The sequence below is a fragment of the Rattus norvegicus genome, chromosome 9 (assembly GCF_021556685.1).
Source record: "Rattus norvegicus strain SHRSP/BbbUtx chromosome 9, alternate assembly SHRSP_T2T, whole genome shotgun sequence".
Lineage (NCBI taxonomy): Eukaryota > Metazoa > Chordata > Mammalia > Rodentia > Muridae > Rattus > Rattus norvegicus.
In genome coordinates, this window is record NC_141542.1 from 113219080 (window position 1) to 113240157 (window position 21078).

Below are 21078 nucleotides of genomic sequence, written 5' to 3' on the forward strand. Positions count from 1 at the left end.
AATTTCCTGAACAAAACACCAATGGCTTATGCTCTAAGATCAAGAATCGACAAATGGGATCTCATAAAACTGCAAAGCTTCTGTAAGGCAAAGGACACGGTGGTTAGGACAAAACGGCAACCAACAGATTGGGAAAAGTTCTTTACCAATCCTACAACAGATAGAGGCCTTATATCCAAAATATACAAAGAACTCAAGAAGTTAGACCGCAGGGAAACAAATAACCCTATTAAAAAATGGGGTTCAGAGCTAAACAAAGAATTCACAGCTGAGGAATGCCGAATGGCTGAGAAACACCTAAAGAAATGTTCAACATCTTTAGTCATAAGGGAAATGCAAATCAAAACAACCCTGAGATTTCACCTCACACCAGTGAGAATGGCTAAGATCAAAAACTCAGGTGACAGCAGATGCTGGCGAGGATGTGGAGAAAGAGGAACACTCCTCCATTGTTGGTGGGATTGCAGACTGGTAAAACCATTCTGGAAATCAGTCTGGAGGTTCCTCAGAAAATTGGACATTGAACTGCCTGAGGATCCAGCTATACCTCTCTTGGGCATATACCCAAAAGATGCCTCAACATATAAAAGAGACACGTGCTCCACTATGTTCATAGCAGCCTTATTTATAATAGCCAGAAAATGGAAAGAACCCAGATGCCCTTCAACAGAGGAATGGATACAGAAAATGTGGTACATCTACACAATGGAATATTACTCAGCTATCAAAAACAACGAGTTTATGAAATTCGTAGGCAAATGGTTGGAACTGGACAATATCATCCTGAGTGAGCTAACCCAATCACAGAAAGACATACATGGTATGCACTCATTGATAAGTGGCTTTTAGCCCAAATGCTTGAATTACCCTAGATCCCTAGAACAAACGAAACTCAAGACGGATGATCAAAATGTGAATGCTTCACTCCTTCTTTAAATGAGGAAAAAGAATACCCTTGGCAGGGAAGGGAGAGGCAAAGATTAAAACAGAGACTGAAGGAACACCCATTCGGAGCCTGCCCCACATGTGGCCCATACATATACAGCCACCCAATTAGACAAGATGGATGAAGCAAAGAAGTGCAGACCGACAGGAGCCGGATGTAGATCGCTCCTGAGAGACACAGCCAGAATACAGCAAATACAGAGGCGAATGCCAGCAGCAAACCACTGAACTGAGAATAGGTCCCCCGTTGAAGGAATCAGAGAAAGAACTGGAAGAGCTTGAAGGGGCTCGAGACCCCAAAAGTACAACAATGTCAAGCAACCAGAGCTTCCAGGGACTAAGCCACTACCTAAAGACTATACATGGACTGACCCTGGACTCTGACCCCATAGGTAGCAATGAATATCCTAGTAAGAGCACCAGTGGAAGGGGAAGCCCTGGGTCCTGCTAAGACTGAACCCCCAGTGAACTAGACTATGGGGGGAGGGTGGCAATGGGGGGAGGGTGGGGAGGGGAACACCCATAAGGAAGGGGAGGGGGGAGGGGGATGTTTGCCGGGAAACCGGGAAAGGGAATAACACTTGAAATGTATATAAGAAATACTCAAGTTAATAAAAAAAAAAAAAAAAAAAAAAAAAAAAAAAAAACATGGCATAGCTGATTGTTGGCAGTTGGAGATGATGGAAATCTGACTTTGATGTGAAATTTTGATTTGGGGAAACAGTTGCGAAGACCCTTGTAAGCCAAACAGAATGTATTTTTGCATCAGGTTTGCAGCATAGCCATTTATTTGCCTTTGCTTTGTTTCCTACTGTGTTGCTAAATGAGCAATGTCTGTAAGGCTGTAGAGGAATGTTAAAGCTTCCCACTGAGGGAATGAGTAGAAGGCTAGGTCCCATTGTGCAGCTGGCTGTCTACCCTGAGTAGGATTGCCTGTCCTCGGCGCTTTCCAGTTTTCACTGCTGTAAAAGAGGAACGGCCACTCAAATGTCACAGAGCTTTGCTGAGAATTATGATGAACTAAAACTCTGCAAAGTGCCTACAGCAGAGGACCTGGATATACTAACTGCTTAATAAACATTGATGATCCCCTGTGAATGTGAAGGGTCTGTTTTGTGTTGGGTGGTATTTAAGGACATGGATGCTGACGTTCACCAGTCAGGATTAGAGTCCAAGTTCTACTGCTTCATAATTAAAACATTAAGTTAATTTTTCTGAGACTTAGTTTCCTCATCTATAAAAGAGGAGTGAATACCTAATCCTCATAGTCAGGATTCAGTGAGAGATAGATAGATAGATAGATAGATAGATAGATAGATAGATAGATAGATAGATAGATAGATAGATAGATAGATAGATAGAAGGATAGATAGATAGATAGCACGAGTGAGTGTGTATGTGTGTGCGTGAGTGTGAGTGTGTGTGTTGAGGGGTGTATTCAATACAATGTATATATTCAATAGAAAGTGTACATGGAAATAAATGTTTTCTGTTGTTTCATAATTTTTGAAGGCTCTATATTCATAAACACATTCTTAGACTTTTATGTGTATTCAACAGGAGTGGCACTGTGTTGGTTAACAAACTAAACGTCATCTTAATGACCTACAACAGGAATTCTCAGGCAGGGTTATTTTACCCGTCTGATGACATTTGACAATGTCTGTTGACAGTTTAGGTTGCCACAGCTCAGAGGAGTGCCGCTGGCTTCGAGTGGGTGAGGGCCAAGGCTATGACTATAAACATCTGGTGAAACAGAGGACAGTCTGGCACATCAGAGGATTCTTCAGCCCAGATGTTAAAAGTGCTAAAGCCCTGGGACACTGCAGCTCTGCTGTGTAACCAGCAAAGCATTCAGTCTGTGATCTTCCTGAGCGAGGAAAAGGCTCGTGCTTTCCTGAAACGTCACCTAACTCTAGGGTAACCTTTAAGTTGAAGTGTGAAGAACCTCATTCAATAGGATACTTTTAAAGGCACATATGGCTACGTTTCTCATGGCTATGGAAAACAAACCCTAGCTGATAAAAATTAAATTTATGCTACAAAAGCATGTCAACAGAACGTGGTAGCCCCCTCGCCCCTTCATGTAAAAATATTAGTTGAAATGCAACCGTTTAAGTTGGAGCATCTCTAATTTTTTTAAAATAGATGCAGTTACTTTCTTTAATTTGCTTTGTCAACATTAACTTCCTTCCTATCCATTCTTGGATAATACTATCCCGAAGCCATTAAATGGAGCACAGCAGACAGACATCCAAGCCATCATGGGACAGGTGTCAGGCCATGGGGGAAGGACATGTGGATGTGGTTAGATTGGGACATGGTGTTTTAGTGAGCTCTCTGACAGGGTAGCAGGTACTTGAGACAATCACTTTGTAAGAAGATGGGCATTGGTCCACAAGAGCTTGGCTCAGTTTCTTTCGAGCCTGCTGTAAAACATCGGACCTCTCAGGAAGAGTGTCGTAGAGCTCAGCCATTTACTTCATTGCTGAAAACACAGGACAGAAAGAAGAAAGATCTAGTCTCTCCTTATCAGCATCAAAAACATGCATTCAGATATCCACCACTCCCTTTAGGCTTTACCTCTTAAAGATAAAGCTGCTGCCACCTTCCAGTGGGGCCAGAATATCCTACGGAGGACATGTCAGAGTCAAGTAAATCATGTGGTACTGTCAGAATCCAAATAAGGTAAAGAGCACATTCTGGGATGTCAACAGACGCCAAGTGGGATGAAGAATGGAAAGTCCGCTACTCAAAGGTAGCTTTGGAGAGGGCTACAACTGAGACAATGTTAGCATCAAGACAATGCACTTAAAATATAGTAACATTAAAACCCATTGAACAAAAAAGATGAGCTCACTGTGATACAAAGTAAGTTGAAGTAAATAAGTTGAAAGTCTGAAGAAAAAGTTATGAAGTAAAAATAACCTCCCCACCAAAAACATTAATTAAAGGGGGAAATAGTAACTGTACAGTAGAAACCTTGGTAAACAGACTACTTGCAAAGAGTCAACATGCACATTGTCTTAACTAGACAAAAATCTATATAATGAAAGCTTCCAGAGGTGGAGCTCATCTGTGTGGCCAATAGAATGGCTTACTATAGATACATTTCTGGTGCTGCAATTATAAAAGACTACACTGGGAGAAGCCAGCCGCCACTTAGTAGGGATACCCAAGCAGCCTTCAGAAGAGAGTAGGGGCGTTTATCTTCCAATATCTAGCACTAATCACTAGCCACATGGTAGGATGCATTTTTTAGTTTTTTGAGTTGGATTATTTATTTGTGTATGTATATATGTGTGCATGCATGCGCGCGCGCGCGTGTGTGTGTGTGTGTGTGTGTGTGTGTGTGTGTGTGTGTGTGTGTGTGTGCATGCATGTATGCATGTAGAAGATGGATTCCTCCATGTAGGTCTTGAGAATTTAAGTCTCAGGTCTCCAGACTCAGCATCAGGTCCTTTAGATGACAGGGCGTCTCACAAGCAGAGGTGTACCTGTTTTAAAGCAAAAATCCCCCTAAAATATCTAGGAGTATTTAAGCAGAAGGTCAATAACTTCATCTTTAATATTTTTAGAAAATCTATTTTTTGTACTGTAATGGCAGCATTTTTCTGAGATTCCTAATTTTTTTAGTTATGCAAGGTGAAAAAAATAATGTATTATAAACTGCTCTTGGCTTTCAAAAGAAACTTCTCTTTTTAAAAGGGACACCTTCATATTCTTTTAAAGTCTTATTTAAAAAAATAACGACCAATCTGCCTTTGATGTACATTTAAGTAGCTTCCAGTGCTACTATTTTTTTTTTTTATTAACTTGAGTATTTCTTATATACATTTCGAGTGTTATTCCCTTTCCTGGTTTCCGGGCAAACATCCTCCTCCCCCCTCCCCTTCCTTATGGGTGTTCCCCTCCCAACCCTCCCCCCATTGCCGCCCTCCCCCCATAGACTAGTTCACTGGGGGTTCAGTCTTAGCAGGACCCAGGGCTTCCCCTTCCCCAGTGCTACTATTAAAAGCATCTAGTTCTTTGTTATTTTGAACAGTGCTATTAAATATTTTTGCTGACATTTTTGTGCCATGGGTTAGATTTTGTTCAAGAAGAATTTCCCAGAAATCAAGTTGCTGTGTGAATGGATGTACAACTTTAATCAGTTTAGCCAAGTCCTTCTAGCCTCAGTCAATCTCCTGAAAAGTAAGTGAAATTCATAATTTGCTGGCTATTTTTGTTTTGTTGGGTTTTTTTCCTTCCCCCACCCTAGAAAGCACTTTCTGTAAACCTGGGAATTTATCTGTCTGATTATCACTGTCCTCAACATTAAGGCGAAGAATATGTATTTGGAGCAGCAATAATTGCAAGCATTTAGTGCACACTTGGCTCTGTCCTTATGAGATTAATTCACTTATTCCTGGAATAGCTCTTAGGAAGTAGGTGGCGCGATCATTTCTGTTGGTGAAGAAATTAAAGCATAGGGAAACCGCGCGCTCACTCAGGCGGGCAGAGCAAACACTGGGCAGTTTTCCTTCAGTTTCTCAGTAGCCATAGTCTCTTCCACGTCTCTCACTGAGTATATTAATCCATGAACAGAAAGTCAATATGTTTCTCTGAGTCTTTAACCAATTACAGATTTCAGGGTTTTCCTTTTTCTTTGTTAGATAAAACCAGTGAGGATGACCAACGCTCGCTAAGATCTCGGGTAGTTTCATGGTCCCCCGATACAGCCCCAACTCACTACCCAACAGTTTTCTAGAGTTAAAACCCATAGAGGCATAAGCTGTAAATCGTCCTTGCCTGGGGACGTTATGGAGGTATAAACAGTGTATGTGCTTGGTATTGCAGATAAAATGGGCGCCCGGGATTTCTGTCTCCAGGAAGTAGTCTTTATGGCTGCATCTCAAACACGCCACGCCCTCTTCCCCACCTGGGCGTTTCTGCTCCTGCTGTCTGCTGTACTGGGCACGCCCAGGCTGTGCCTTCTGTTAACGTTGCCATCCAACACTTCTTGTTCATCCCATCTTGAGGACACTTCCCTTTCTCAGACATCTGAGTCTTTTCTGGTCTTTTCTGGGACTAGTGCTCCCATCAGTTGTGTGAAGTTCTTACCTCCTGAATAACTTGCCTTCTCTCTTTAATGTTAGTCATCCGAACAAACACAAACACAGATCACAACGTTTTGTGCATTATAGAAAATTAAGGAGCTTTGAGTGAGTAAAGGCATTATGTTGGGATCATATAGTATGAATTTTAAACACGTTGAGAGAAAAGATTGGAACGTTTCATATCCTACATTAATAGGGATTATGAAAATGAAGTGGTAGTGGTGAAACATATTTATTGTCATATCATAATGTGTATTCTGTCTTTGAAAGATTTAAGAATCATAATTTTCTTTCAGTTCGGTAGTAAAGGGTATTGTATCTATGGTTGCAAATACCATCTGGGCTTCTGCCCACAGCTTCTCTTTCCTTTAAGTGGGTGGTTTAGGGACATCAAAGGTAATAAAATCAATCAGGGAGTTAAGTGGAATTTTATTTCCAAGGCTAGTATACTTAAGGGCGTGTTCCTCTTACAGAATTTTAACAGTAAGTTTGTTTTCCAGTGTTTTGTTTAATCCTTGCAAGCTCAAACAAGGACCGTCCTTGAATCCTGTTCTGAATGACACAGAATTCCTTTCCTAATATATACATGTTTTTTTTAAAGAGAACTTCAGAAAATGTTCAACATTGTTACTTGCCAGGACTGTACTTGGTTGGCACTAAGACAGTGGCCTCGCCTACCACACTAACATCCCCATCCCCAGGAGGCTTCTTTACCCAGAGTAAGGACAGCTCAAGGTTTTTGTCACTGATCTCAAACAGGGAGCCAAAGGCAAAAGTTCAAACAAACACTAACAGTCTTTTAAAAAAACATCATCGCTTATGCAAATCACCTGTGGCCCTTGGGTGCTGGTGAACCTCAAGCATCCCTGAGGTAGTGGGAACATTAAATTTTAGTTTATTTATATTTGGTATGTGGTGTGTAACTTAGATGGTCCTGGCCATGATTGAGTATTATTCAGTTTACAATTAAAGTTTATTTATTTTTTGATTTTTACATGCACGTGTACACACACACACACACACACACACACACACACACACACACACACGGCTTAGCTCCACTATGCCATCAGTTATAGCGGGAAATTTAGAGGCTAGCGTATTATTGTGGAGAATGTCTAAATTATCGACTTATTCATTTGATAATCCAATTGAACTTAGAACTCCTGCTTGCTAAGTAAGCTTAAGCTGTCCCCCCAGCTCCTGACTTTTGTTCCATTTACTGTTATTCATGAAATCAACTGATTTGACATTCTCTGCACCATATTTATAAATATGGGTTAAACATTTAGAGCTCTGTTGTATAGAAGCTATTTTTCACAATGGGAACGAGACATTTTACATTAATGCCGTATCGTTCTCAGATTCAACACCTAATCTGGACAGTGTTCAGCGCAACTAGTAAAGTCATAGCGTGACTATTTTAAGAGTTTAGCTCAGTTGAGCTGCACATGGAATGTCACATTTTCTGAGAGGCCTCTACAGAGGAAGTTTCCCCTAAGCCTGAAGGGGTTAACATTGAGGATATTGACAAAGTTAGCCCAGGGGAAAAGCATACTAACTTAAACGCTTGGGAAAGGGGGGGAGGGGGAGCACAGTATAGTGGACAAAGATGGGATTGTGACTCTCCCACTAGCCAGAAATATTAGGAACATGCTGCTTTTTCTGTAAGGGGGGTGGTGTTTGCAGAATGTAGACTGCACATTTTTATTGGCTTAATTAAGGCTCCAGAAAGTCACCCCTTTGGTATTCACATGTGCCTGGTACATGGTCTGGTCCTGGGAGTCTGTCCAGTAGAGTCCGTTCCTGTCTCCTGTACTGAGACAGTAGGGTTTCAGGCTAAGCATGGGAGACAGCTCTGTTCCCTTCTCCAGCTGGATTTTCATACGGGAGAAACGGAGTGTGTAGAGAGGAGGAAGAATCATAAGAGGACCTTGATTTTAGTACCTCCTTTTAAAAGGCTGTTGATTTCCTTGTCCTAAAATTATTCAGCGTAACGACGTCTGCCATAGTTTTGAGGTCTCCTTCCCTGAGCTCCCCCATCTCTTACTCATATTAATAGGGAGTTCTTGATGATAGCCTTTCCAGAGATACTGCATTTAGAGGATGGCTAAGACCCCTCCCGCTCCACTCCCACCCTTTCCTAGTTGTGTTACCCGTTTCTAAACTTTATGGAGGATAGAGTATCTTTGGGGCAGCATGCCACAATGGGAAGAAATGATTGATTTGGATACTAGATGCCAGCTTTTGAATGGGCATTTGCAAAGCACATACAGTTAACTGTAGAGTTTTAGAGTAATACTGAGAACTTGGGCAATTGCTTATATAGAGATGCCTGTCTGTGCAGGCGGTGGGTATCTCTTTCTCTTCTCATCTGTAGCCCTGTGGTGCTTGTACATGAAATGTCTTTGTTCTCATCTTTTCTGCCCGATTATCGTGGTCTCTAAGTGCTTTGTCTTCGCCTCTCTGGTTTAGTCCTTTTTCCTTAGTCAGTGATCTGAGTGAATAACTTTGTTTACATTGAACGGAGATCTGGAGCAGGGCTTCCCCCCCACCCCCATGAGATGAGAGAGTAATAGAGAGAGAAACCCGTAGAAGTGGGCTAGATAGAAGGGAATGTAGGGTGAAGAGCCAGGTAAAAATCAGAACAATAAAATAAAAAACAAAAACAAACGCGGAGTGGGTGTTGGGGAGGAAGAGCAAGCTAAGGGCAGGACTGGGGCTTTGCTCAGGGTCGGTGAAGTCGCGGGGGCTTGTCGCTGGGGTGGAGAGAGATCAACAGACCAGCATTTTCCCCAGGCTTGGGCGCAAGCTTGTGAAACTCCTGGTGTATTAAGGAACCTCAGCTGGGATTTGCTGAGGACAAATGCTGTAATGTGTTAGTCATCCATTATCTGCTTCTATTTTTGCAGGTTCCGAATGATGACTGACGCGGGTCTGCGCGATAGCCCTCACAGCCCCTGGCATTGCGAGCGATAAGGACCCTGCTCCTCCAGCCCTGTGGCTGCCACCGGCTCTGGCCGCTCTGGAGGGCGGGCGGCTCCAGCGGGCGGGCGGAGCGGACTCCAGAGCCGCTTCCCACGCGTCGGGAGCGGACGGAGCGGACCCGGCTGGCCGCGCATCGCCCTCGCCCGGGGCCATGAAGTAGCTGCGGCCGCCAGCCCTGCCATCCCGCCGGCCCGGCCACTGCCCGCTGCCCTGGTCCTGCGCGGACATGGCCGGACGCGCCCGCAGCGGTCTGCTACTGCTGCTGCTGGGGCTGCTCGCCCTGCAGAGCAGCTGCCTGGCCTTCAGAAGCCCACTTTCTGTCTTTAAGAGGTGCGTGCTCGGCTTGTTTGTTTCCTTTAGGCAGGAGGAAGGAGGTTGGGGTGGGTTCTGTGTATGCTCCTTAGAAATGTAGTCACTTGGAGTAGCCTGGTCTTTGAAAAAAAAAAAAAATCTCCACAAGGCTGATTTTCTCTACCCAAACGTCTCGCAATTTTAGCTCAGTAACTTCTCCTGAAGTGCCCCTTGCATTAAAAGCCCACTCACAGTCCTGTAGCCAAGCTGCTGCTATCCTGGCTTTCGGAACACCAATTAGAAGTTGTGATTTCCAAAACTAATCGCACCCTCTTGGGGAAATATTTCAGAAACTGCAATATAGTTGTTTAGACTTGAATGCCTTCCTATATGTAACAGCTGGAGGAATAAAATATCAAGATAGATCGGCGGTGGGGAGAAGATCATTGGCTGTAATAGCTCACTAGGAAATATCGAGCTGTATACACGCACCTCGTAATTACCATATGAAATATTTATGTACTTGTACGTGTGTAATTCACATCGCAGTGTTTATTTCGCCCTCATATAACTGCACCTAGCAAGGCTGTGCCTAAGGTTTTCTGTTGTTTGTTTCCTATTAGTAATGTTGGGCACTCAGAGTTGACAAAATGCCAGTGGGTTACGATTCAGTCTTGCCACTAGAAAATCAGCGTGTGCGTGAGGACGATAGCGTCTTCATCAAGTAGAAATATGTATTATGAGCACTTATTGGGTCGAACCTCAGACCCTGCTTAGTTCTTCTGGTTTTATTTTGCTTACAAATTGGTTATAAGTTAATAATCCTTAAACTTAAGGGCATAGGATTTATTTCTACCCTTCCAATTATGCTCAAGAATGTTCAAATTATCTTCTTAAGGTTTAAAGAAACTACCAGATCATTTTCCAATGAATGCCTTGGTACCATTGGACCAGTCACCCCTCTTGATGCATCAGATTTTGCGCTGGATATTCGCATGCCTGGGGTTACACCTAAAGAGGTGCGTGGAATTCTGTACTTTATTATCCACCTGTTCTGTGCACGGTCTAAAACTGAAGGTAGGACAAGGCACTCGCATTTATAGCTGTACTAAGCTCTTTGCTTTCATACTTTTCAACTGAGGCTGGAGTATTGTGAAGGGGGTAAGACTTCAGGGGAGGATAATTTCAGTTCAATTATGTTTATGAAAAACGTTACCCATTCTGTTATTTGTGATTCAAACAGAAACTTAAAAATTTTATGTTTTGAGATTCTCTGTGGGGGAATGTCCTCTGCAGTGCAGCGTCTAAATATGCACAAAGATAAGGCAAAATGTTCTAACGAGGGAAATAGGGCTGAGCAGCTGCATGGACCAGATTACTGTGTTTTTAAAATACCCTTCCGAAGCAGCCACAATTAAGATAGAAAATTCTGTTCGCCGCCAAGAAGTTGAAAAAAAAAAAAAAAGCAAAACATTCCACGGTTTGGAAAGTTAAGGGAACTATTCGTACAGGTGGCAGGATGAATTTTCTGGAGCTGTATTCCTGAAGAGATAACAGCAGTGCTCACACAGACGAGACGCAGAGCATATGAAGTGGAACAACGTTGCTAGGCATCCCACGACCTAGCACACACAAGAAGCCAACGGCACCACTGCCGTGTGTACAAGGTGTTTCATTAAGCATGAAAGGCCAGAATTAATTATGCTCTGCGGCCAGGCAGTGTGGGGGATTTATGTATGTCATTAAAAGATAGCCCCGTGCTTTTTGAAGGGCTGCAGGCGGTGAGAGGAGAGGCCTGAATGTGGAGAGGCTGGCTACCTGATGACTCAGTCTCACAGATAACGCTCCACTTCCTATTTTCCCTTTTGGCACTGGGAAAATAAAAGTATTCTGTTTATTGAGGAAAGTGACTTTTAAAATGGACGACCAGAAGCTCTAGAAAATACATGGGCCTCTCACTCCCGGGTAATACCTGACAGTATTTGAATACTTGAGTATGATCATCTATAACTACATTACAGCTGTGTAGGACACGGCCCCACGCTGTCTCCACATGGCCACGTCACCAGGCAGGTATTTCTTCTGTACATTGCGTTATTTCTGTCCTGGCCCTGAATTTTATAATCACCTTATTCAGTATTTAACTACGACACTAAAGCCAAAACACGAAGACCACAGTCCCTCCCTCCCCCCAAGAAATGAGCTGTTTGTTTGCTCTCAGTTTTAAAATGTGGTTTTTAACCTATATTTATTTAAGCTTAGCTGCTTCTTTTTTATATATAAAACAATGACTAATTGGTCATCTGTTTTTCTTTCTTTCTTTCTTTTTTAAAGTTTGTTACCCTCTATACTGTGAGCTGCCCTAAAGCTCCTAGTATTCCTGCTGCCTCTGTCTCCTCATTGCCTGAGAGACAGAAATGCATTAGCATGTTCTGTCTAAAACGGTCTACCAGCTTGTTTCCTACTGTGGCCCCCACAAGAACACTATTGTTTAATGAAATAATTAGGGCTATTTGAAAATATCCGTTTATTCTTGTTATTGAGTGACAACAGTAATAGACAATTCTGTCGGAACCACTGCTCTCAGAAAGAGGAACCAGAAGAGTTGATTTAAAAGAAAGAAAAAGTGGGAGAGCTCCATTTTCATAAAATAAATCTTCATTCACCTTTAGAATCTTACATAGAAAGAAAGCATTCAGTACTTAAACCGCTGCTGTTTGGCTTGCACTGTAGGCCCAGGGCCTTGTGGCAGCCATTTGTTGGTTGTCTTTGCAGCTGAATCACTCTCTTTGCTCTTTCTCTAAGACCATGTGGTTCCCAGGAGCCACCTCAAGAGGGAGAATAATGGGCCGGGGCTAGCAGATGGCTGGATCTGGCTTCCCTTCCACAGTGATTGATTGCAAAAAAGATCCGTGTCTTAAAACAGCCCAATCAACTATTAGGACTTTCGCTAAGAATGCATCTTTCTCTTGTATGTGAGTGACAAGCAAGGAGTCCTGGTGTCACTAGCTTGTTGTGCCTAGCTTAGTACAACAGAACACAATGTAGAGAGGCTGACCCAGTGGAAGTCCTTGGTGATCTCAGTCTTTTGGGCACCTTTGCTTATGTTAGCCTTTCCTAGTTCATGGAAGTTGGGTTGAGGTTGGTCTTGCTCTCAACTGCGGCTTGCAACTGGCTGGGTGACTCGGGTGCTCTGAAACAGCTCAGACCTGGCTGGAACATTTCACCACCTTCCCTCAACATTCTCGCTCTAGCATGCTCTGCTTGCTGGCTGACCTACAGATGATACTCCTTGTAAGCGTTCATGAAACATGACAGGCTTCCCTTAGCAGACAGATACCAAGGCTCTCTCCTCCTCACCATGGCACTCTCAGAGAGGTGGCTGCTGAGGTATGCGACTGTAGGTACTTTATGTGGAAAAAAGCAGCCATTCTTGCCTTACAGCGTGGCTAGAGCAGGAGTTAACACAGACGCTGGTCAGCGGAAAGGAGATGGAAGAGGAAGGAAGAATGAAGGGCCTTAGGACGAGGAAGCTAAAGGTAGAGGGGAAATGAGAGCTGAGCAAGAGAGACAAGGCTACAAAGGGAGAACAAGGATAGAGGGGGAAATGTAGAATATCTGGAATGTGAAGAAGAACGGATTTCTTAAATCAAGGAAGGGCAAAGAAGAGAGGGAAACATGAAGCTGGGAAGTACAGTGAGAAGATTTCCTTTCTGTTGGCTCAAGAAGTGAAACAGAACTCATACGAGGTAATAATGGAGAAGCAAGACGCTAGTGTCGATAGCCCAGAGAGGTCCAGAAACGCATCACTCAGTCTAGATGTTAGGGAGCACTGCTTCTGCTTGGAGATAATGCGTGCGGCAGAGGTGAGACTGATGGAACTCTCTTGCTGGAGAAATAACTCTGTAGCTAGGCTAGGAAGGCAAGCAGAGCTTAATTCACACAGTAGGACGACTAACTGGTTGCACAGATTATCACCTTGCTAAAACACACCCTGCCGTGTCAGGCCTCTGCATTGAGGTTCTTCCCAATACGGTAGGTGTTCAGAACAGCCATTAAAAATTACCCCCTTAAACCTGAACCAGTTTGTTCAGGAAAAGCCACTGGGACTCTTGTGCTATCTTTTTAAGTTTTAATTTTATTTATAATAGTATGCGTATGAGAAAGGGGAAAGATGAGAGAAAGAGAGGGGAAGAGAGGGGAGGAGAGGAGAAGGGAGGGGAGGAGAGGAGAGGGAGGGCAGAGAGGAATGCATGTGTGTAGACATCAAAAGTCAACTTTCAGGAGTAGATGTCTCCTTCTACTGTAAAATGTGGTGATAAAACTTACTGTCAAGTTTTCGAGGCAAGCGCCTTTCACCTACTGAGCTGCTTCACCAACCCCCAGGATACATTTTGTTTGTTTGTTTGTTTCAGCCTTTAATCATATAATCAAAACAAAAACTCTTCAAGTGGATTTCCAGGAATTAACTGTTGTAAAAATATAAAAAATACAAAATGTATTGGTGTCTTTTATCCCGCTAGGTTCACCTACAGTGCCCCAAGATATCTGCTAGATATCCCAACTCCGTGGCGGCCCAGTGTCTCCAGCTGCCTCACACTTTCCTACACTCAAACCATCACATAAAAGAACACACAATACAATAACTTTTGACCCAATTGATAAAATATAATTGCCCACCTAAACATACAAAGCCCTTAAAACATCCATCCCTTAAAACATTTGTAACAACCTGTAAAGGTACAGTGTGGAATCTTAACATCACCCGCCATATTGTCTTGCCATGGCTTCTTGCCTTCTCCCTCCTGTCTCCTCCTTTCCATTCCAGCCTCCTCCTCTTCTTTCAAACTTCTCTCCCATCCTTCCTTCTCCTCCAATGACAGGCCTCCTTCTATCCTGTACCTGCCCCTCACCTTTATTTTACAAATTCAATGGGGAGAAGGTTCTGGTGAAGTCACCTGAGTCCTGAGTAGTGACTAGGCAGCCCTCCTTAGGGCAGTGGAATTAGCATCAAAATACAGTAGCTCCAGGGCAAACCACAGTAATTAAGTGATCAGAAGAGCTTTGCTCTGTGTCTACCTGGTACTTTATTACTCAATAACAAATGGCAAAACCGAGAGACAAAAAACAAACAAAACTAGACTGAGATCTAAGGAGAGCCTAAGAAATGTCTTCCCCAGGGAAGAGCACCCATTGGTTACCTTGTACCAAATGGTCAGCCCTGAAAACAAAGTAACATTGCACAGGGTAAGCAGTTGAATTTATATACTTAGGAACATTCTGGTGTGTGTGTGTGTGTGTGTGTGTGTGTGTGTGTGTGTGTGTGTGTGCATGCCCACAAATACTAAAATTAATCTATGTTTTTAAGAGAAGGCTATAGAATTGTAATTTTCCCTTTTTTTAAAAAATTTAATCTGATGCCTAAGGGAGTGGTTGGGAGGCATCTTGCAGTACGACGTGGGTTCTTTTTCCTATGTTCTGTTCCTCTGAAGCATCTTCAAGGAGGGAACATATTTCTGAGTATTCATTATAGATTACTATTATTGTACACTTTTATAACCATTGTCTCATTAAATAACACAAAAATTACCTACTCAAAGTCCTATTTTATTCTCCTTTTTTAGCATAAGAAATTGAGTCCAAGATAGATTAAAATAACCTGACCACGGCCAAACAACTAGAACACAACTTCGAATTCATATTAACTTGAATCTGAAACCAATGTTTATTTCATGATTCTGCTCTAAAAACCTGTTAACAGTTTGATGTGAGAAGAAATTTAGCTATTATCAACGGTACAGTTTACTAACAGATACAGTAGCCATGTACCTCGTACACCAAGAGCCATGACTGCCAACCGTATAAAATGAACATAGCAACAGAGAGGATTTTGCTGTTTGTTTTATACAAACATGTATAGTTAATTATACATCCTTATAAAAAAATATGGGTGAAACACTCAAAAATATGTTTAACGAAATACAGATTGCTGAGCCCATCCAAACCCCCCAAACATTCCCTTCTTAGACACTTCCACACAAGAAGAAGGCTGCTGATCCGAACCCCTTCAGCCACTTCTCATCCCCTCAGTGTTTAAAGACACATGAAACGCAAGTTTACCCTATTTTAGCCCAAATTTCCCACCAGTCCTATCTAAATATAAACCATAGTTCAGCAGACTATTCCTTGACATGTCAGGGGCTGTTCAGTTTCTTAGAAAGCAGCAATAGAGAACATGGAAATGAAGAGTTTAGCTGTGTTCCAAGATGGACTTGTAACTGCTAAAGCAGCCAGCGGATCCGTCCCTGATGGAAACAACTGCATCCGTCATTCAGGCTAATAAATGGATTCAGTCTTTAGTGGCTCATGAACTGTGTCTGACTTTCAGAAGAGGAGGAAGCAAAATATCAATGCAGGGTCATCAGTGCCTTGTTTTTCTTAGTATTCGGTATTTGTGTTTAAATGATCCCGTAAGCCTGAGTTCTTTTATTTGGGACATTGCATTTCCTACCTCAACCATTTCAGTAAGTGGCCGTCCCTGCCATGTAATTTTTCCAGGTAAAATACAGTAGCATCTTTATCAATATGTCATTCTCTCCCATGGCTCATAAGCAATACGCCAGGACATTCTGTTGGTGTCGTCAGCAGACACGGCAGCATCCAGACTTCCTCACCACGGCCATCTTTCTCATTCTCATGGAGAACCATGTGTTCATTCTGCACTATTGTGATAACATCTCTAACTGGCCTGTCTTGTACTTGTTCATCTATAGAGTGTGCCCCACACAGAGCCACAAGGCTCTTGGTAAAGCAGAAGTTAGTCCACGTCGCCCTTCTAAGCACTTCAAACCTTGCCAACACCACTCACGCTTAAAACCCAGTCCTTTAACGACCCCACAGCCCTTCATCATTCCTGATACCTTTCCCGTTCTTGTCTCTCAGCCCTCATGCTTGTGTCATAAGTCATGTCAAAGGTAAACACATTTGACTGCCGTAAAGCAGTACCGCAGCGAGATATAAAATCCTGTGTGAACTGAGCACCACTGTGATTTCCACTGAGGTGACTGAGCGCTGTAAAGGGGGAATCAGGGAGAGAAGACATGGAGTAAACGAATGGGACTCAGGAAAGTCAGGGAAGGAAGAAGGTGCAAGGACTAGTCAGGATAAATGAGATTAGGCCAGATGAGTCTGCTTCCTGGCAGTGACCAACGTTGTCACTCTGTCCGGTTCCAGGGTCTGGGAGCCAGAGGCTTTATTTTCTCAGGTGTGGCTAGAGTAGACAGCAAATTTGTTTCCCCAACTAGAGTTTTCTTAGGCAAACACTGTAAAAGGGGTTCCTGGTTCATCTTAGCTATGTGGGGTCAAGCTGCGAAACAGCGTTTATTCAGGGCTTTGCAGATGAAGATCAAGCCTAGCCAAGAAGGCTTGGAAGAGCCCAGCTTGACTGGGTCACGGATATTCTGTCTATTAGCTGTAGGAGGTACAGCACTTGGTGTAGCATCTTACGTCACGTACTTCTGTTGCTTCAGTGGGACTGAGAGTTTCTGCTGGGGTGGAGGATAAATCCATTGATAGGTATAAAGCTCAGGAAATGTTATCATTCTCTCCTCTGAAGAACATTACCATGAATCAGCTATGATACACTTTCAAGTAGGGAATGTGGAGTCCTGTACTGTGAGCCCGCAGGATTGTTGAAACGAATAGAGTGTCATCTAGAGCATCAAGAACATGGTGACACTGCCTTATTCATTAGGGGGAATTACAGGCGAAATTTTCTGGAATGCAATGTAGAAGGTTAGAATTTACATCCCTCTCTATGGAGACAGCAAAGGCTGAAAAATGAGGTAAGAAAAGATCGTTGAAAACAAAAATTTAGCATGTCTATAAAGATCTAGAAATAGGATTATGTACAGGTGAATAATCAAAACTATACCCTTCATGATTTCATCTTTTTCAAAGTCTACTAATAATTAAAGGGCCAATGTATCCATGAGCAAAACAGTTACATACCTTAGGTCCCAAAGTATCATTTCAGATTATAAAATAAGTACTCACTGTTAAGCTGATTGAAACGCACTTGGGAAGTTATGAGTGTGTGCTCTGGAGAGGGACTCCTCAGAGGCTTGTCAGAAACTCAACGTGAGGATCTGAGTTTGCAACCCCAGCACCCACGTAAAAGGCCAGGGGTAAGGCTCAGCAGGTGGGAGAGCTTTCTGCACAAACATGAGGCCCTTAGTCTACATCCTAGCAAAATATAAAAAGACACAGATGGCTGCCACTCACGTGGGACCCTGTGCTGTGACGTACAGAGGCAGAGGGCTGCCAGGGCTTGCTAGCTGCCACTCTAACTGCAGGTTCAATAAGAGAGCCTGTCTTAAGGAGTGGGAGTAATGGTGTGGAGCCCTGACACTTGCACGTCTGTGTGTATGAACACATACATCGGTGTGAAGTGTGATTCCGCCCTAGTTAAGCCAACTTACCACAAAGCCCCGATACACGCATGCGTGTTTGACTAGATGTCTTTCACATCCGTTTGCTTATATGTGCTTACCCAAACAACGCAGAGGCAGGAAGAACTGCCTGCGGGTCGGTCTTAAGCTTCTGAACAGTGGAGGAGGATGGCGGCAGAGTTTTAAAAAAACTATCTGATTTATCATTAGAGGCGTCACCCGTTGTTTTAATACTAATTGTAGAATTGATAAAAAGTAACGGAATAAACAGTATCGCCAATGAAAACACTGCAGTGGGCCTTGTGTTCAGATACACACCTCTAACGCTTAGAAATCTCCATGGGGGTTTTCCATACAGTGCCTCTAATTGATAAATTTTTAATTCCCATTCCTCTGCTTTGCTGCACCGCCATTAAGGGATGCTGATTAATTAAAGAATTTAGGAAACTTGGTGCATGTTTAGAAGCAAAAAGCGGCAGCTTTGTGTGTGTTTTGGGGGGGGGTCATTTTTCTATTATGGTCAGTCGGAAGCCATTTATGGAAGGCATCCGTACAATCCTTTCCACCTTAGCGAGCACAGAGATCCTCCCTGCACTTACTAGCCACCAGAAAGATCTGTTGTTCCTCTTACTGTCAGATCCACGTAGACTGAATTAATAGTTCACTAACCCTATTCAAGAAAAGCCTTTGGAACCGTTCTGCATGGGTGTTACATTCTTTGAAAAATAAAGTGCAGTGTATGTTCTTTCGAGGCAGGGGTAGCTCTTCACACGGTGCACTGTACTCGGTTTAATATAAGGAGACAAATCAGATATGTACATACAGGGAGAGTTGCCCATCCAGCAAGCCTCAGAGCACTGTTGGAGAGCAATGTATATACAATTTCTACTGTATAGCATCTCACGCCCACCTCCAGCTAATCTTGTGTTAAAGGAAAACATTTGCCATGGCAACATTGATTTAGAAAGGGCCAGTGATGTTTCTGAGAGATTAAAATATTTCCATAGATCTCTGTGCACACACATTAACACTTTGACGGCCTTATGTCATAATTTTATAGGCAGCTAAGAAGGTGTTACCTGAGTCGATTGAGATATTACAGTTTGGAAACAGAACTATGAAAAGTAAACTCGTAACAGAAACTGACAGCACATTAAATAGAAACGGAAAACACTGAAGTATTTCAGCCCACATTTATGAGAGTGAACGTTCAGTGCATTGAGCCTCTGGAATTAGGGTTAAATCATTTGCTTCCAACTAAATTATCATTTAGCTATGGAAATACAAATTCTGTTTACTTCGGTTTCCACAATTGATTATACCAGATATAATATTAAGTTTTGACACTGTAGATGTGTTAAATATTAATTTTATCTCCTTAATGTTTTTTTCCATAAACGCTGTACCATTCAGAGGTAATTTCCTGATGTACTTATGTTTATTCGAGGCAGAGTATGAAAGCAGCGAAGAGAAAGGAGACAGATTGGTGGCTGAAGTAAATGTGGATATTAGCGAGGTGACTGTAGTGGGGCCAAACAAGTTTAGAAGGTAACAATGGGAGCTCTGTTGTTTTTCTGCTGTCAGAACCACGCATGGTACCAAGTAGAGACAAACTGTGCCCAGGAGTCAGGAAATTAAGTTCATGCCCTAAATAGTCTAGAGCTGGAAGCAAAAATTTATCTTACTCAATATGAAATGTTCGTCTCCTCGAGAGGTAAGGGTCATTCAACTTTCTGCCTATCATTTTGTTAATCGGCCCAGTGAGCTGGAGTTTGTACTCCCACAGATATCAAGTGTACAGGACTTCTAGTCCTTCCATCAATGGTGGTAGGAGTCAGAAGAAATACATTAGGCATTTCATGCACTTGCTGCCCACTGTACTTATTCTGTTTGCTACTTTGGTTGGTAATGATCTTGAAAAAACAAACAAACAAACCAAAAACCTTTCTGATAGCCAAGGACCACTGAAAAGTCAAGTCTACAAGTCTCCATGGTCTTAAGGCTCTGGAGTCTGCTGCCCTGTGGATATCTCTACTTCATAAGAAGATGGTGTCTTTCTTCCTGTCCCTACCTCATTCTGCAGTGTGTCCTCCCTAAGATCTCAAAGTGTCACCTGTCAAAAAAAAACTTAGAGGTACTTGAATCTAAGATAGTTTGCTTACTTTTATAAATGAACCCCACTCTGGAATATCTTTATCATAGGCAAGAAAATTTTAAGACAAGGGAAATTGCAAGCCTGTTTCTGCCTGTTTCATTTGCATTTGTCAAGAAGAACATTGATTTAGTTAAGATGATGCTGTCGGCTCGTGTCAGTCAGTGCAGGACGTCATTGAGAAGGAGTTTTCCCTGCGAGGCAAACTGAGACCTCGTGAATCTCAGCATGTTGTATCATGTGTCTGAATTCACAGGGTCAATTCAGGCATAAACACCAGCTCTTTCAGCTCAGAGCCTTACATTAGACATGAACTCTACCACTGAGCTGTGCCCACAACCCTATAGTTTCAAAAGCCATTCATGCCAGAGCATGGAAATATACGCAAAATTATTCTTTCAAATCTTTTCTAAATATCAGTCTTCCAGGCTATACCTTAGCCCCTCTCTAGCCTTTCAATATCTTGTCACTATTGTTCCCTACATTCCTGTCTCAGTATTTAGACATCACCCACTGTCATTCACTTAACATGTTATGTATTATTATGTATATAATAATCTTACTAACTAGGCGTTACTTGTAATATTACCTTTGGGGGAGAAGCAAGAAGAAGTCTGCCTATATATCACTCTGGGCCACCTCTCAGATGATGTCATGTCTCTTCATTGAAATGTGTGCACTCTGTCTTGCTTGAGATGCACCTCACAGTCCTGTCTCTTCACCAACACGTGCACTCTCTTTCTTGAAACGCACTGCATAGATTTGTATGTAGATTCTAATCATAAGATTGATAATAAAAGAAGCAGTACGTTTGATAATTAGTTAAATCTAGAGGTACGCCAAAACAATGTGCTTTCCATGGTAAACCCATGCAGTTTTGCTGGCCAGTTGGAATTGATTCCTTAGGACAGTAGACGAACATGGAACGTGTGACGTATCAGTGTGTGATCTTCCACTATCATCGTTTAATTGAAGTCCTGGCCCAGGCTGATGACAATACCTCCTGGTCTTTTTCATTGCTGTGTCCATCCAGCCCGAAATAGTGCTTGCTGTCCAATAATGTCCAATAATAAGTAAAGTTTAAATAAATGAAAAGGAATTCTTTCCACATCATGAATACCATCCACCTCATGTACAAGTCAGTGTTTATTAA

At 42.6% G+C, this 21078-nt stretch overlaps 1 protein-coding gene across 10 annotated transcripts in view; it reads left to right on the plus strand.

The window, feature by feature from the left end:
- Positions 1-9050: 9050 nt before the first annotated feature.
- Positions 9051-21078, plus strand: part of Pam (peptidylglycine alpha-amidating monooxygenase) — a 150159-nt gene continuing 138131 nt past the window's right edge. For 9 of the 10 annotated variants that reach the window (XM_087564780.1, XM_087564779.1, XM_087564781.1 and 6 more), the window contains exons 1-2: positions 9051-9362; positions 10222-10342. In XM_087564780.1, the coding sequence (XP_087420906.1) occupies positions 9259-9362; positions 10222-10342 (225 nt within the window). In that variant the 5' untranslated portion in view covers positions 9051-9258. 10 annotated transcript variants of the gene reach the window in all.